The sequence below is a fragment of the Nelumbo lutea genome, chromosome 3 (assembly GCF_056320005.1).
Source record: "Nelumbo lutea isolate HS-2025 chromosome 3, American lotus-T2T, whole genome shotgun sequence".
Taxonomy (NCBI): Eukaryota; Viridiplantae; Streptophyta; class Magnoliopsida; order Proteales; family Nelumbonaceae; genus Nelumbo; species Nelumbo lutea.
This window is the reverse complement of record NC_142686.1, coordinates 36,089,769-36,104,980: the sequence shown is the minus strand read 5'-3', so window position 1 is coordinate 36,104,980 and position 15,212 is coordinate 36,089,769. Positions and strand designations below refer to the sequence as shown.

At 41.3% G+C, this 15,212-nt stretch overlaps 1 protein-coding gene across 6 annotated transcripts in view; it reads left to right on the top strand.

Annotated features, from left to right (window-relative positions):
- The window catches only part of LOC148864234 (exocyst complex component SEC8-like), a 208,324-nt gene that overhangs the window by 159,662 nt on the left and 33,450 nt on the right, over positions 1–15,212 (top strand). For all 6 annotated transcript variants that reach the window (XM_088980927.1, XM_088980926.1, XM_088980925.1 and 3 more), the window contains one exon: positions 8,326–8,426. In XM_088980927.1, coding sequence (XP_088837053.1) covers positions 8,326–8,426 — 101 coding nt within the window. The remainder of the gene's footprint in view (positions 1–8,325; positions 8,427–15,212) is intronic.

Sequence of the window (15,212 nt, the reverse complement as noted above, 5' to 3'; positions counted from 1 at the left end):
GTATTTCAGCATAAAATTTTGAAAAATAGGGAACAAATCACAACGATCTTTCATAAGATAAATCCATGTCATCCTTGAAAAGTCATCAACAAAGATTACAAAATACTTATACCCATTGTATGACACCACTTTAATTGGACCCCATACATCGGAATGAACTAAAAAGAAAGGACTTGAGACACAACTATCAACTCTTGGACTAAATGAGACTCTATGATGTTTACCCAATTGACATGACTCACAATTTAATGATGAAAGATGACTCAAGGAAGGAACCAGTAACTTCAAGGCCTTGAGAGAAGGATGACCAAGTCTGCAGTGCCATTGAAGAGGAGTAAGAGATGACTGAAAAGCTACTGGAGGACCACCACCATCAAGGTAATATAATCCACCTGCTTCATGCCCTCCTCCAATCTTCCTCCCCGTCTTGAGATCCTGAAACACACAAGAAGAAGGGTAGAAGGCTACAAAACAATTAAGAGACTTGGTTAATCTACTGACAGACATAAGGTTAAAAGGAAACTTAGGAACATATAAAACAAATGATAAAGGCAAGGAGGAGAGATTAACATCACCAACACCACAGATAGGAGATGTAGAACCATTAGCAAGTGTAACTGTTTGAGGTGTGGAGGAGTGGGAAAGCGATGAAAATACATCATGAGTCCCAGACATATGGTCCGAGGCCCCGGAGTCAATGATCCAGTGTGAGTCTTTGGAAGCTAAGCAAGCCATACCTGAATGGGCAAGTGTAACTGTTTGAGGTGTGGAGGAGTGGGAAAGGGATGAAAATACATCATGAGTCCCAGACATATGGTCCGAGGCCCCGGAGTCAATGATCCAGTGTGAGTCTTTGGAAGCTAAGCAAGCCATACCTGAATGGGCAAGTGTAGCGGTGTTCTGCTGAGATGTTTGAATGAACTGCTCATATACTGCACGTGGTACACTCACCATTTCCTTCTCAAAAGCACAAGTAGATGTGGAGGGGATTGGGTCAGTTTGTTGACTTTCAGTAATTGTGTCACTACCCTTAGTCCTAGCATGGTTAGCCCAAGTGTTGGGTGCACCACGCAAATCATAGCAGAAATTAACTGTGTGCCCCTCTAAACCACAATATGTACACTTTCTCTGAGTATTACTCGTTCCTCTTCCCCGACCTCCCCCTAAGTCTCAGCCTCCAGTCCGACCACTAGTAATCTTCTAAGCTTGCATAGTAATCTTCTAAGCTTTGACTCCCTTGCTACAAATTGAAATACTCTTGCTACAACTGATACACCCTAGTTGTATTATCTTGTCCAGAGTACAACTTCTTAGCATGATCCCAGATTTCCTTAGTTGTATCTAAGAACATGAAGTTCACACTAATCTTTGGTTCCATGCTGTTCCAGAGCCATGTCATTATCTGTGCATCTACTTGTTCCCAGTCACTGAACCCAGGGGAATCAAAGGGAGGTTTCTCCTCTCTTACATGTTTTACCCTCCTCTTGGCCTTCAAGAACACCTCCACAGATTTTTCCCATGGTACATAATTCTCACCATTCAACTTGATGGATGTCATTTGAACAGTTAGATAGTCTGGAGAAAGCATGACACCTGTTTTGTTATCATTCCCATTTTCAAATGAAGCCATCTTAATTATTTCACCTTCAAATATACAACACAACCTCACACTCTTTCACAAGACTTATCTCACTTATAACACCACCAATTCCAGCTTCTTTAAATACACATTACACACCACACACTAAGGCTGAAATCACTCAGTCTTCACATCAAACACCTGGGCTGCACACTGCAAAACCATTCACCATCAATACACTAAGACTGAAATCACTCAGTCTTCACATCAAACACCTGGGCTGCACACTGCAGAACCATTCACCATCAACACACAAAGACTGAAATCACTCAGTCCTCACATCAAACACTTGGGCTGCACACTGCAGAACTGATTACACACAAGGTATAGGAGATCACTTTTAAATATTTTGAAACATAGATACACCAATCACCACGACACAACCACCACCAATCTACTACTGTTGTGAACTTCAGCAGTCGACAACTCTTCTTTCAACACACATACGAAGAGAAATGCAAAGGAACACGACTGAGATGCATATCAGTCACACTGAGCACCACCATAACCAACTTTTGAAACAAAAAGAAACATTCACAGTCCCTTACTTGGACAAACAACAGTAGTGTTCATACCTGTCCACATTCAGCCCTCTTCGATACTGAATAGAGGGTTTAGTATACCACTCCGAAGACCACCACAGCAACAACCGAAGGCATCCTCACCTCCAGGCCCACAAAACGACAGCTCCTTTTCAGCCCCTTATCGAACCTCCACTCAGGTCAGTCGAAAAGGAAGAAGATGACTGTGAAAGTTGGCGGCGAACCCAGAAAGAGAACAGCAGCAAGAAAGAAATGAGGATACGACCTTACAGCTCTGATACCATGTTAGTAAACCCTAGCAGATTCTAGGTTAAAGTAGAGAAGAAGAAAGAAAAGAGAAAGAAGAAGAAGAAGAAGAAGAAGAAAGAAAGGTTCGGCCAGACTAGAAGAGAGTCAAAATCACTCTCCCCTAGCTGACCCACTTGTATTTATTCAAAAACATAGAGTTACAGGAAAGACCATTTTGTCCCTCATAGAAGATGGGACACATAACTTAAACTCAGATACAATATACCTTTCACTCTCAAGCAGATAATCCAGAATGACCAAAATACCCCTGACTCGAGCATTCTAACAATGTTATTATTGGTTCCACAGCCTACTGAACAGCCATTGAGTTCTGCTAATCCTATCTCATCATAGGTGGACTAGGGAGATTAAAGATTTCTCTAGGCAATGTCAAGTTCATTTTACGAACCAGTGGAATGCATCATTTTTAACAGACCTTGGGCTATATTTCCAAGGGGTATCTGCAAATGTTGTTTCTGTGAGCTTAGGAGCTGTATTCGAAGTAATAGAGAAGAGAAGGAGACCTCTGAAATACTGTGAATGTCGAACTGAATAGCTCAGTCGACAATACTGTTATTTATATTAGAATGTAGTACAATGATACAAGGAATTATTGGAATGCCCCTGATTAGTGATGGGACACCCAGACAACTTAAAACATTAAATAGGCTTAGGCCCATTAACACAGGCCCAGTACAGGATAACTTAAACTTAAGTATAGGCTAATAAGAACTCTTACCAGTCGACTCATACATAAAGTGACTTCAATCCAACACTCCCCCTCAAGCTAAGCATGGATATCAATCATGTTTAGCTTGCCAAGTATGTCCCTAAACTTTGTTGCTACCAGCCCTTTAGTCAATACATCTGCAATTTGCATCTCAGATGGAGTATAAGGCACACAGAGTTCTCCCGAGACAATTCTCTCTCTAACGAAGTGTCGATCAATCTCAATATATTTTGTCCTGTCTTGCTGCACGGGATTGTTGGCAATGTTGATGGCAGCTTTATTGTCACAATACAGCCTGAGAGGACCTTCAGCCTTAATGCCAAGCTCATTAAGAAGAGTTTTGAGCCATAAGAGTTCAGCAACCCCGTGGGCCATAGCTCGATATTCTGCTTCTACACTTGATCTAGCCACTACATTCTGCTTCTTACTGTGCCATGTGACCAGGTTTCCTCCCACAAATGTACAGTAACTTGAGGTTGATTTTTTGTCTCCAACAGACCCAACCCAATTTGCATCAGTATAGGCTTCAATTTCAAGTTTGCTGTTTTTTCTGAATAGAATTCCCTTCCATGGGCAAGTTTTCAAGTACCTGAGAATTCTTTCAACTGCTCTCATGTGAGGGATCTTTGATGAGTGCATGAATTGACTGACAACATGCACTGCATAAGCAATATCTGGCCGAGTAAGAGATAAGTATATCAGCTTTCCTACCAATTTTTTGTATCTCTCTCTATCACAGTAGTCCTCACCCATTGATTCTTGTAGGCCATGGTTTTGTTCTATTGGAGTGTCTGTTGGCCTACATCCCATCATGCTTGTTTCCTCTAGGAGATCTAGCACATATTTCCACTAACATATGTAGATTCCTTCTCTTGATCTAGCAACTTCAATCCCAAGAAAATATCTCTGATTTCCCAAGTCTTTGATCTCAAATTCTGAAGCTAGGAACTCCTTCAGTCTCTTTATCTCTTCCAAGTCATTCCCGGTAATCACCATATCATCCACATAAACAATGAGTGCCGTAAGCTTGCTATTTTGTCTCCTTGTAAACAAGGTATGATCTGCACCACTCTGAGTGTACCCCACTTTCTTCATGGCCATACAAAGTCTCTCGAACCATGCCCGGGGAGACTGCTTCAAACCATATAATGCTTTCCTTAGTTTACACACCTTCTTGCCAACATCATAGCCTGGTGGAGGTTCCATGAATACCTCTTCATGAAGATCACCATTTAGGAAGGCAGTCTTCACATCCAGCTGATGAAGTTCCCATGGGAAATTTGCTGCAAGTGACAATAGAACCCGGATTGTGTTGAGTTTTGCTACTGGGGCAAAGGTTTCTTTGTAGTCAATTCCTTCCTTTTGAGTAAATCCCTTTGCCATGAGTCTGGCCTTGTACCTCTCGATTGACCCATCCTCCCTATGCTTTACTGTAAATACCCACTTGCACCCAACAGTGCCCTTCCCCTCTGGCAGGTCCACTAATTTCCAAATTCTTGCTTTCATTAGGGCTTTCATCTCTTCATTCATAGCTTCTTTCCACCTTGGATCAGATGCTGCCTCTGAGTACCTAGAAGGAACACGTACAGAGGAAAGAGCAGACACAAAAGAGTGATAGGCATGAGATAATTGTGAGTAAGAAACAAAATCAGCTATGGGATGTCGGGTGGTACAAGAACGGACAGGCTTACGAAGAGCAATAAGAAAATCAAAATCCGAAGTATATGAGTCAAAATTACCTTGAATTGCAGAGACATATTGATCTGAGTTCAACTGGTTGTAGTCATGAGGTTGAGAGCCATTTTTCCTTCTATTGTAGGTAAGTATCTCCTTCTATTGCCTACTGGAATCTTCAAGAGCAGCTGCTGCATCAGGAGGAGTAACTGGCACATTTGGAGCCTTACTAGATATTCCCTTTGTAGCCTTGGGATCCAGCTTGGTTTTCTTTGGATCCTTCACATGTATGAAACATATACAGCCAAAAACCCGTGGGGGAAGAGGAAATTCTGGAAGAGTGGGACAAAAAACAGAGAAAGTCCGATTTATCAGGTATGATGTAGTGAGTACCGCTTGGGACCAATATTGCTTGGGCACTTTGTGCTGGAATAGTAGGGGTCAAGCTATCTCCAATAGATGTCTGTTCTTGCGCTCAGCAACTCCATTTTGCTGAGGGGTATTAGCACAAGATGATTGGTGTAACATGCCAGCATCTTCTATGAATCAGTTCAGGGATTTTTCAAAGTATTCAGCAGCATTGTCTGACCAAAATTGCTTAATCTTCTTATCAAATTGTGTTTCAATCATCTTGCAAAAAGCCATAGTGACTTGGAATAATGGTCCCCAAACATCATCTTGCAAAAAAGCCATAGTGACTTGGAATAACAGATAAATCCATGTGCACCGAGAATAATGGTCAATAAAACTGATAAAGTAATGGAAGCCATCAATGGAAACAATGGGTGAAGGTCCCCAAACATCAGAATGAACCAAATCAAAAGGAGCTCGAATTTCATTACTAGAAGTTGGATACACTATTCTACATTGTTTTGACATTTGACACACATCACAAATTAAACTCTGACTTGGAATGCCCTTAAACAATTCGGGAAACAACATTGCTAATGAAGAGAAAGACACATGACCTAGCCTAGCATGCCACAGGTGCAGCCTAGCTATTGACTCCACACTTTCTAGACTAGTAGCAGCAGAAGCTTGTAGGGCTGAGCCGATGTCTGCATCAAAATAGTAGAGGCCTCCATACTCATGACCACTCCCAATCTTTCTCCTCGTCAATCTGTCCTGGAAGACACAATGAGTAGGGAAAAAAGTTATACTACGGTTCAAATTTTTTGTAAGCTTCGAAACAGACAAAAGGTTAGAGGTAAGACTAGGAACATGTAGGACTGATTTAAGAGGGAGGTCCTTGCTTAGGTCAACCACCCCTTTTCCAGAGATGGTGGAGAAAGACCCATCAACCACTCTCATCTTATCCTGGCCAGACAACAAATGATATGAAGAGAATAAGGAGGACATATGTGTCATATGGTCAGTTGCTCCGGAATCAATCACCCAAGAAGTGGAATCAATGGAGCTAGTCGCACTAAAGGTAGAGACTGTACCTAATCTAGCAAGAGAGGTGGAAGCAAAGGAATTGTTTTTTAGACGGGCTAATGCCCGACTGAGAACCTCTACCTCACTAGCCGTGAAACCCAAAGTACCAGTCCAGAGGAGTCAGCAACCTTCCCTATGGAGGAAGAAGACACTGTTGGAGTACTTTGTGGGTTGTCACCACTGTTGTTGTTGTTGGTGGCAAGAATTTTTTGTAAGCTTTCTCAATGCAGCTCAGATGAGGATACAGGACCCAACATTTTTCTTTTGTATGTTTCTCACCACCACAGTGGGTGCACTTGAGGGACTTCTTGTCTGGATATCTGTTTCCCATAGTGGAGACTAGGGCTGAATGTTCTCCAGATAGTTCAGTTGACTGTATCTGAGAATCAACTTGCATCTCCTTTCTCCTGACTTCTTCATTTCTCACCAGGTAATAGACATGGTGTAGCTCCGGTAATTCATCTCTCCCTAGAATTTGTGACCTTATACCCTCATACACTAGGTCTAGGCCAGCCCGAAACTTGAAGGCTCTGCTTTCAATTTGCTTATCATGTCTCTCCTTGTCCCTGGCATTTTCCCAATCCAATATCAAGTGATGATCAAGCTCTTCCCAAAGGCCTTCCAGAGTTGCAAAGTATGTTGCAACCGTCATATCTCCTTGCCTTAGAATTGCAATGTCTTGGTTCAATCTGTAGATTCTAGCATTGTTCTTCTTCTGGCCGTAGGTCTTAGATACCTTTTCCCAAATCTTAGCAGCTGTAGGGAAATGATGAATAGTTCTGGAAACCCAAGGAGTCGTGGAGGCCAGCAACCAAAACATGACTGTGGCATTTTCCTTGTGCCACACGGCATGCTCAGGACTGCCGACTTCAGGTTCCTTCTTGTCCCCATCTAAATAGCCTGTGAGATCACGGGAAGTAGTGAGGACATCCTGACTTCAGTCTTAGAGTAGATGGCTCTGTTTAGAGCTGGCCGAAGTGTTCACAGTGCTGGACAATCAGGTGCTGGTAGCTCGCTAGGTAAACTTCACTTGAGCTGAAGCAGTTCGGGTACAGCAGCAAGTGAGAGGTTCTGGGCTGATAACCGACCTGAAATTAGGGCTCTTTACCACTGTGCTGTGCAAGTCTTGCTGGAGCTTCAAATCTGCAACTGTAGAAGAAGCTCTCCCCCTTTCAGCTAGTGCTAGGACTGCTGAAATCCGTCCTCAACTAGGTCTGTCCTATACAGACCTCTCTTAGTAGCCAAATAGCTAATATTTGCTGGAAATAACCTAGTAGGACATCTGCTTCTGGGTCTTACTTCCCTTGAGCCCTACAACCAAGGGAAACCCTAGGTTTGAACTTGCTTTGTTCTCTTACAACCCTAGGTTTTCACTGCAGCAACCCAGAAAAGAAGAAAGAAGATGAAAAGACAGCAAGAGAAGAGAAAGTGCGCCGGCTGAAACAAGGGAGAAGCTAATGCTCTGATACCATGTGAGCTTCGGAGCTGTATTCGAAGTAGTAGAGAAGAGAAGAAGACCTCTGAAATACTGTGAATGTCGAACTGAATAGCTCAGTTGACAATACTGTTATTTATATTAGAATATAGTACAATGATATAAGGAATTACTGGAATGCCCCTGATTAGTGATGGGACACCCAGACAACTTAAAACATTAAACAGGCTTAGGCCCAGTACAGGATAACTTAAACTTAAGTATAGGCTAATAAGGACTCTTATTAGCCGAACACTCATACATAAAGAGACTTCAATCCAACAGTTTCTAATTGCTCTTTTTAGTCCAATGGATTCAACTCTTGTTTTAGGTAACCTATCCCTCTTTTTCATTTTAATTAGTGAAAGTTCCCAACCATTAATCAAAAAATGTGTTTTAGTATCTATTACAGCTCTTCCCATGCGTTGATTTCCACCTAATCTTAATAAATGCATTTCATATGGTTATTTCACACATATCTTATATTCTTTTGACTTCATCGTAATGTCATTCTTTATTTGTGGTCTTCAAAATTTTACAGGAATGATGGGTTGTTATCTTTTGTGGAGAACTTCCTGAAGGATCGCTTCTTGCCTACATTATTTGTCGATTATCGGAAAGGCGTACAGCAGGCTATCTCATGCAAGTTCTAAGAAATCATGATTCAACTAATGAACAATAGCTACCATCATAACAAAATTACAAGTACTAGATGATATAATTTAGATATGTGTATGCTTTTTTTCTTTTTTGATTGGTAACTATTGACTTTTATAGTGATTGAGGAATAAAATCAGTTACAAACAGAACAGACCTAGCCCTGTTATATTTAGGATGGCACCTGCTACCTAACCCTTTCTTAGTCCCTTTTTATGCTATTTCTATTACTTGATCCAATAATTGTCCCCAAAATAGTTGAGCCCTCTTTACCCTTTGTTTGGCCATTGTGTTGTCTAAACTGTTTGCTGATCTATGAATTCAATTTAGTTCCTATTTCTTTTGTCAAATCTCTTATCTCCCTCGTTTTGTTCCAATATTGCCAATAACCTATACTATTGTTCTTAAGTCTCACTCAATGCTCCTTTGGAGAACATAGGTTTAACTTGAAATTTTGACCAACTGAAACTAGCCTATAGCATGGCTAACTCTTTGAGCTCACAATTATTGATAAAAGATAGTACTTCTTTATACTAGTTGTGATGCATTGGTTTGGGTTGTTTTTCTTGTATGACTATCTCAAGACATTAAAATCACCCCTAGACACCAGGGACCTTTAAGTAGTTCTCGAATATAGAATAGTTCCTCCCACAACTACCTTTTTCTCTATATGGATTATGACCATATATATTGATCCCGGCTCATTCAAACCTGTCCAGGACACTCAGATTTACTAGCATAGTAATCTTATAAGTAATGTGAAGAGTCAATGATGTATCATATTCTGTAGCCCCTGTTGTATTGTATTTTCCTTCTTATTATTTTCTTCTTTAGTCCTGTGAGGGATTTTATGTAAATATTTATTTTCTCCTTTAGTCCTATAAGGACTTCTCTAATATCTTATATTTCATATATATATTTTCCAGCTCTTGGGGTGGGGTCGAGAAGAAAAACAACCTTTTGAAAAGAAATGACTGTTTAAAAAGTTGCAGAAAATCAAAAGAAAGTAGTAGAAATCATGTTTCAAGAGGAGAGAAGAAGAAGAAGGTGGCGGCAACTAGGGTTCAGAGAGAGAGATTTTCAAACATAACCTTCTCTCTTACACCCCTAATTCCATTTCATTAAGTTAAACTTTAATAATTTACAGAGAGGCCCCTAGTTGGGCAGTAAATTAAAAAAAAAAAACATAACACAAGAAAGAATAAAGCCCATATTAAGGCCCATTACAACAAAGAAGATAAAAAATAAAGAAGGATAAACAGCCTATGGGCCGTTCGGCCCATCTTCTCTACACTCCCCCTCAAGGTGAGCATAGATGTCAATCATGCTAAGCTTGCCAGTATCATGCTGAAGTTTAGCCTTGGGAATGCCCTTGGTGAGGAAATCAGCTAACTATCCTTCAGAGGTGATGAAAGGTAGACACACTTCTCCAGAAGCCACTCTTTCTCGAATGAAGTGCCTGCGAACTTCAATATGTTTAGTTCTGTCATGTTGCACTGGGTTTTGAGCACTGGGTATTGGCTTATCATGCTCAATACCCAATTCCTCCATCAAGGATCTAAGCCACAGTAGTTCAGAAACCCCATGAGCCATGGCTCTGTATTCAGCTTCGGATGAAGATCGAGCAACAATTGATTGTTTCTTGCTTCTCCAAGAGACAATATTACTTGCCACCAAGCTACAGTACCTAGAGGTAGATCTTCTGTCATCAATGTTTCCGGCCCAATCAACATCTGTGTAGGCTTCAAGTTTCATATGGAAATACTTAGCAAATAGAATTCCCTTTCCAGGGGAACCCTTCAAATAACACAAAATTCGCTCTGTTGCTACCATGTGAGTATCCCTGGGAGCATGCATGAACTAACTAATGCAACTAACAACATATGCAATGTCTGGCCGAGTCATGCATAGATAGAGAAGTTTTCCAAGTAGTCTCTAGAAGACTCCCTTATCTTTCAACAATATTCCATCTGAAGCAAAAAGTTTATGGCTCATATCAATAGGAGTAGCAACTAGTCTAGCACCCATCTTCCCTGTTTCAGAGGGCAAATCAAGTACATACTTTCTCTGAGAGATAAGTATTCCATCCTTGGATCTGCCAACTTCTATGCCGATAAAGTATCTCAATTCCCCCAAATCTTTGATCTCAAACTTTGTATGAAGGAAGGATTTGAGATCATTAATCCCTGATACATCATTATCAGTCACAACAATATCATCAACATACACAATTAGGTAAACGGCCAAGGATCCTCTCCTCTTCACAAAGAGGGCATGATCAGACTATGTCTGTACATAGCCAAAGCTAACAAGGGCAGCCCTAAATCTTTCAAACCATGCTCTAGGGGGTTGTTTAAGTCCATAAAGAGATTTCTTCAGCCTGCAGACCTTTCCTTTGATATTAGTTTCATACACCCCTGGAGGAAGAGACATATAGACCTCCTCATGTAACTCTCCATTCAGAAATGCATTCTTTACATCCATCTGATAAAGTGGCCAGTCTGAGTGTGCAGCCAGAGATAGCAAAACTCTCATAGAAGTCATCTTGGCAACAGGAGCAAAGGTCTCCAGATAATCAATCCCATAACCAGCCTAGCCTTGTACCTTTCAATGGTGCCATCAGCATGATATTTGATAGTAAAAACCCACTTACAGCCTACTAGATCCTTCCCTTCAAGGAAATCAACCACTTCCCAAGTGTAGGACAAATGTTTAGAGATACAATGTGTTGTACACTTCCGCTTGCCTTTGTGAAGGGAAATAGGAAGGTCAAGGTCTAGGAAGGTAGCAGATGGGTCAAAGGAAGGCTAACCTATTACCTCAGTAGTGATGAGAGGTGCAAGAGGCTCTGATGAAGAAACAACTTGCCAATGCATGAATCTTTGTTTTTGGTACCACCTTTGGAGAATAGGATGTGAGGAAAATATAGGAGGATGAGCTAGAGGAGGAGGGGGAGAAGGAACATGTGAGGTAGACATAATGGAAGGAGAGGCAACAGAAGAAGATGACTCAATAGAAGACTCAAAAGGAACTGGAAGAGGAACAACTGGAGACATAGCAAATGGTTCCTCAGAATACTCCCCCTCAAGAGGAATACCAAAGAAAGGAATAGACTCAGCAAATGTGACATCCCTAGAGACAAAGCAGGTGCCACAAACCTGATCAAAACAGCAATATCCCTTCTATATGGTATCATATTCTAGAAAAAATGCACTTATGTGCCTTAGGCTCAAATTTGTGTCTCTGATGATTATGAGCATGTACATAGCTGGTGCACCCAAAAACTCGGAGAGGAAGAGAAAAGAGATCCTCATTCGGAAAGAGAAGGCCAAATGGAGTCTTGAAACCCATAACCCGAGAAGGCGCATAGTTAATAAAAAAAAGTGGTAGTAAGGACATCATCCCCCCAAAATTTAATAGGAACATGAGATGCAAAAAGGAGGTATCTAGCAACCTCAACCACATGGTGGTTCTTCCTTTCCGCTACTCCATTCTACTACGGAGTGTAGGAACAAGAACTTTGATGAATAACCACAAAGGTCTCAAAGTAGGATGAGAGGTTCTTCTTAAAATATTCCTTAGCATTATAAAATCGGAATATTTTGATCCAGGTGTTAAACTGGATAAGGATAAGTTCATGAAATTTTTGCACAATAGTTGGTATTTCATCCTGGGATCTCATGAGATAAATCCAAGTATAGCGAGAATAATCTTCAATAAAGAGGATAAAATACTTGTAACCCCCCCAATAGTAGGCAAATGATACGGCCCCCACACATCAGAGTGCACAATATGAAAAGGAGAAATAAATCTTGTATTTGTTACTAAATAAGAATGTCTCCAAAGCAACTCCATTAGGTGGTCCAAGACTCCTATTAGGTGTGTCCAACAAGTATATTCCATTCTCCGCATGGCCACTCCCAATCGTCCTCTAGGATTTCAAGTCTTGAAAATCACAATGGGCAGGAAAAAAGGTTATGCTACAGTTCATGGATTTAGTCAAGCTACTAACAGATAAAAGGTTGATATTAAGCTTAGGGAGATGAAGAACAAAGGATTAAACAAGTGTACCAGAGGCCTTATATCTCCTTTGCCAAAGATGGGAGCAAGAGACCCATCAGCAAGGAATGTCTTCTCTCTACCAAAGAGGAGCTGATATGAACAAAACAGGTTAGATAAACTGGTCATATGGTTTGATGCACCAGAGTCAATAATCCAAGGGATTTTATGATTACCTGAGTGAGCAAATGCGGATGATAAAGTGTTTCCTGAAGGGTTAGATGCTGAAACAGTGGTCTCCAAGTGATTAAGTAACCTCCCATACCTTTCAAACTCTACCTTTACTGCTGCCAGCTGCTCCGTATCTGATCTTTCTTCACTTTCCTTTTTTCTACCCTCAGGCACCGTGGCAACATTAGCATTCTTAGGCTTCCTAGTCTAACCATCCTTCGTCTTTATTCCAGCATGTGCAAAGTGTTCTGTAGGTGGTCCCTGTAACTATACTTGCCACCTACTCTCTTCACTACTTACTATGGCATATGCTTGAGCAAGAGTGGCCTCATCTTTGGCTAGGATGTTCTGCCTAGTAATGTCAAACTGTTAGACAGTTTTGTATGCCCTTAGCTTCAATCCGATTTGATGTACTTTTGTTATTTAGTGTAAATAAATAAAGTGCATGTTTGATTCATGTTGTTTGGTATAATTCTGTGGAAGACCCTAAAACTGGACACTTATAGAGACTCGTGTTAGTTTTAAATGTTCACAGCCAATTGGATAAATCTGGGGAGATTTGTCCTACCAAGGCTGATATTGGTGTGCCACCAAGTGTTGGGATGGCCTGTCTCGGCCACCAAGGTAAGACCCAAGGCACATGCAGTATGGGATTACGCGAATCCTTGAACCGGACCAGATTTCCAATATTGCCTTGGACCTTGGAGACAGATGGGAAAAACTAGAAACTTACACCTGACCCCTAGACTTGATTATGACACTTCACTAGGTGTCGGATCGGGCTGTTTTTGATATGCCAATCAGTGAGATCCTTAGCGGGGATCAAAACCTAGGTATGTTGGGACAGTCTAAGAATTCATCTGAGTGGGTGATCATAGTGACAGGATCAGCCCCTTTGTCGGACAATGGTAATGATCGGGAATGCACTCTCTCTGATGGAAACCAAACTGCCGGCAGTTGATTTCAATCGTTGGAATTTTGTCTTGCAAAATTAATATATACATATATATATTCGTACGGTTTCAAAATGTTTGCAAATGGTTTTAATTCCCGGATCCATGTGAGTGGAGAGTGCAGCACTGTTCCTTGCAGCCAAGGGAAAGGTCCTCTCTTGTCGGGCAGTGCTTGATTATTAAGGGCTGAGAGAAGTGTAAGACCATTTAGGATAGTACCTGATGGGCTAATCTTGCACCTGCCCACAGTCCCTGGGTTTTTATAAAATGGCTTGGCCCAGGGACCACTTAATGTAAGTGTTGGGCCCATAAGGTCCATGTTATGGGCTCAGGGGTTCATTGAGCTTTTCAGTGAATTCAGCTGGGCCTTGTAATAAAGGCTAGGCCGAACCCATGTGGTTGGTGTGTAGATCAATGCTTGGGTCCCACGCCATACAAAGAAGCCCAACTGGGCAGTAGATTGGAAACTAGTTAAGCACTGAACACTTAATGAGCCAAAAGCCCATTTCGAGTTGGGCTGATATGATCTCCCATCTATGGGGCGGATCTGAGATTAATGTTAGCAAAAGGATTGGGCCTTTAACCTTATCCACTCTAGAAGACCAAATTCAAATCAGATTTGAATCTGGTAACCTCCTGATAAGATCAGGAATAAGCTAACTTAATCTGGAGATAGGATTAAGATAATCCCCTATCCAAATACTGATTTGGATTGGGATAACTCCTAATTTAGGAGGTTTCTTAATCAAGAAGAAAGGAGGAGAAACCCTAAGAAAGAAAAGAGATTTTCGAACCAAGGGTTCAAGCAAGAAAGCATCATGCGAACTGAGATTAGATCTCATACACACTCCAGAGAGAAGAGAAGCAATTCAGCCATCTTCATCCCAGGAGTTCTCCTCCAGCCGCTGCCATTCCTTCTTGCATGATTTGATCTTTGCAGATGAAAGAAATCAAGAAATCACTTCTTGACATCAGTCTTGCAGAAAAGACTGTAAAAGATTTGGTGCTTAGAGTTTCCAGAGGGTTCTTGAGAAGGATCCAGTGTGTAGGACGCACTCTGTTGGTTCCGTTCCACCTACAGCTGTGTCATCTTCAGCAGGAGCGGATCTTGGTGTCCTCTTTAGGCGTGAACACCAACTTTGGGATATACTGCTTCTCCGGATCAGGTATAATCCTTCCTTTTCCTTTTGGTTCAGATCTGGTTCGATTATGGTTCAAGTAGGATCCTTGAATATTGTATTCTAAATTTAGGGAATACGATTCCCAGTTGAGAGAAGGTTGGAAAATTTTTGAAATTCGCCCACCCACTCTGCAATCTTTTTGGCATCCATAAGATGGATCCTACCATTCTTTCACAAACTCAGTCTGAAGAGATGTTCAATTCATTACAGGAGGGCGACCAATTTTCCACTGTACTCTGGCCAAGTTTGGTTTCTAGGAGTCTGGTCTCAGTCTAAATTTCAGCCATGTCAAGTATTGCTTTACTTTTGTCAAAAGGGATATGGGTAATTTTCTCCTTTGGATGGAGCATCTCCAACAAGATTTCCAAGACTTCTTTCCAATCCTCAACTTTTGTTTTTTACTTTCA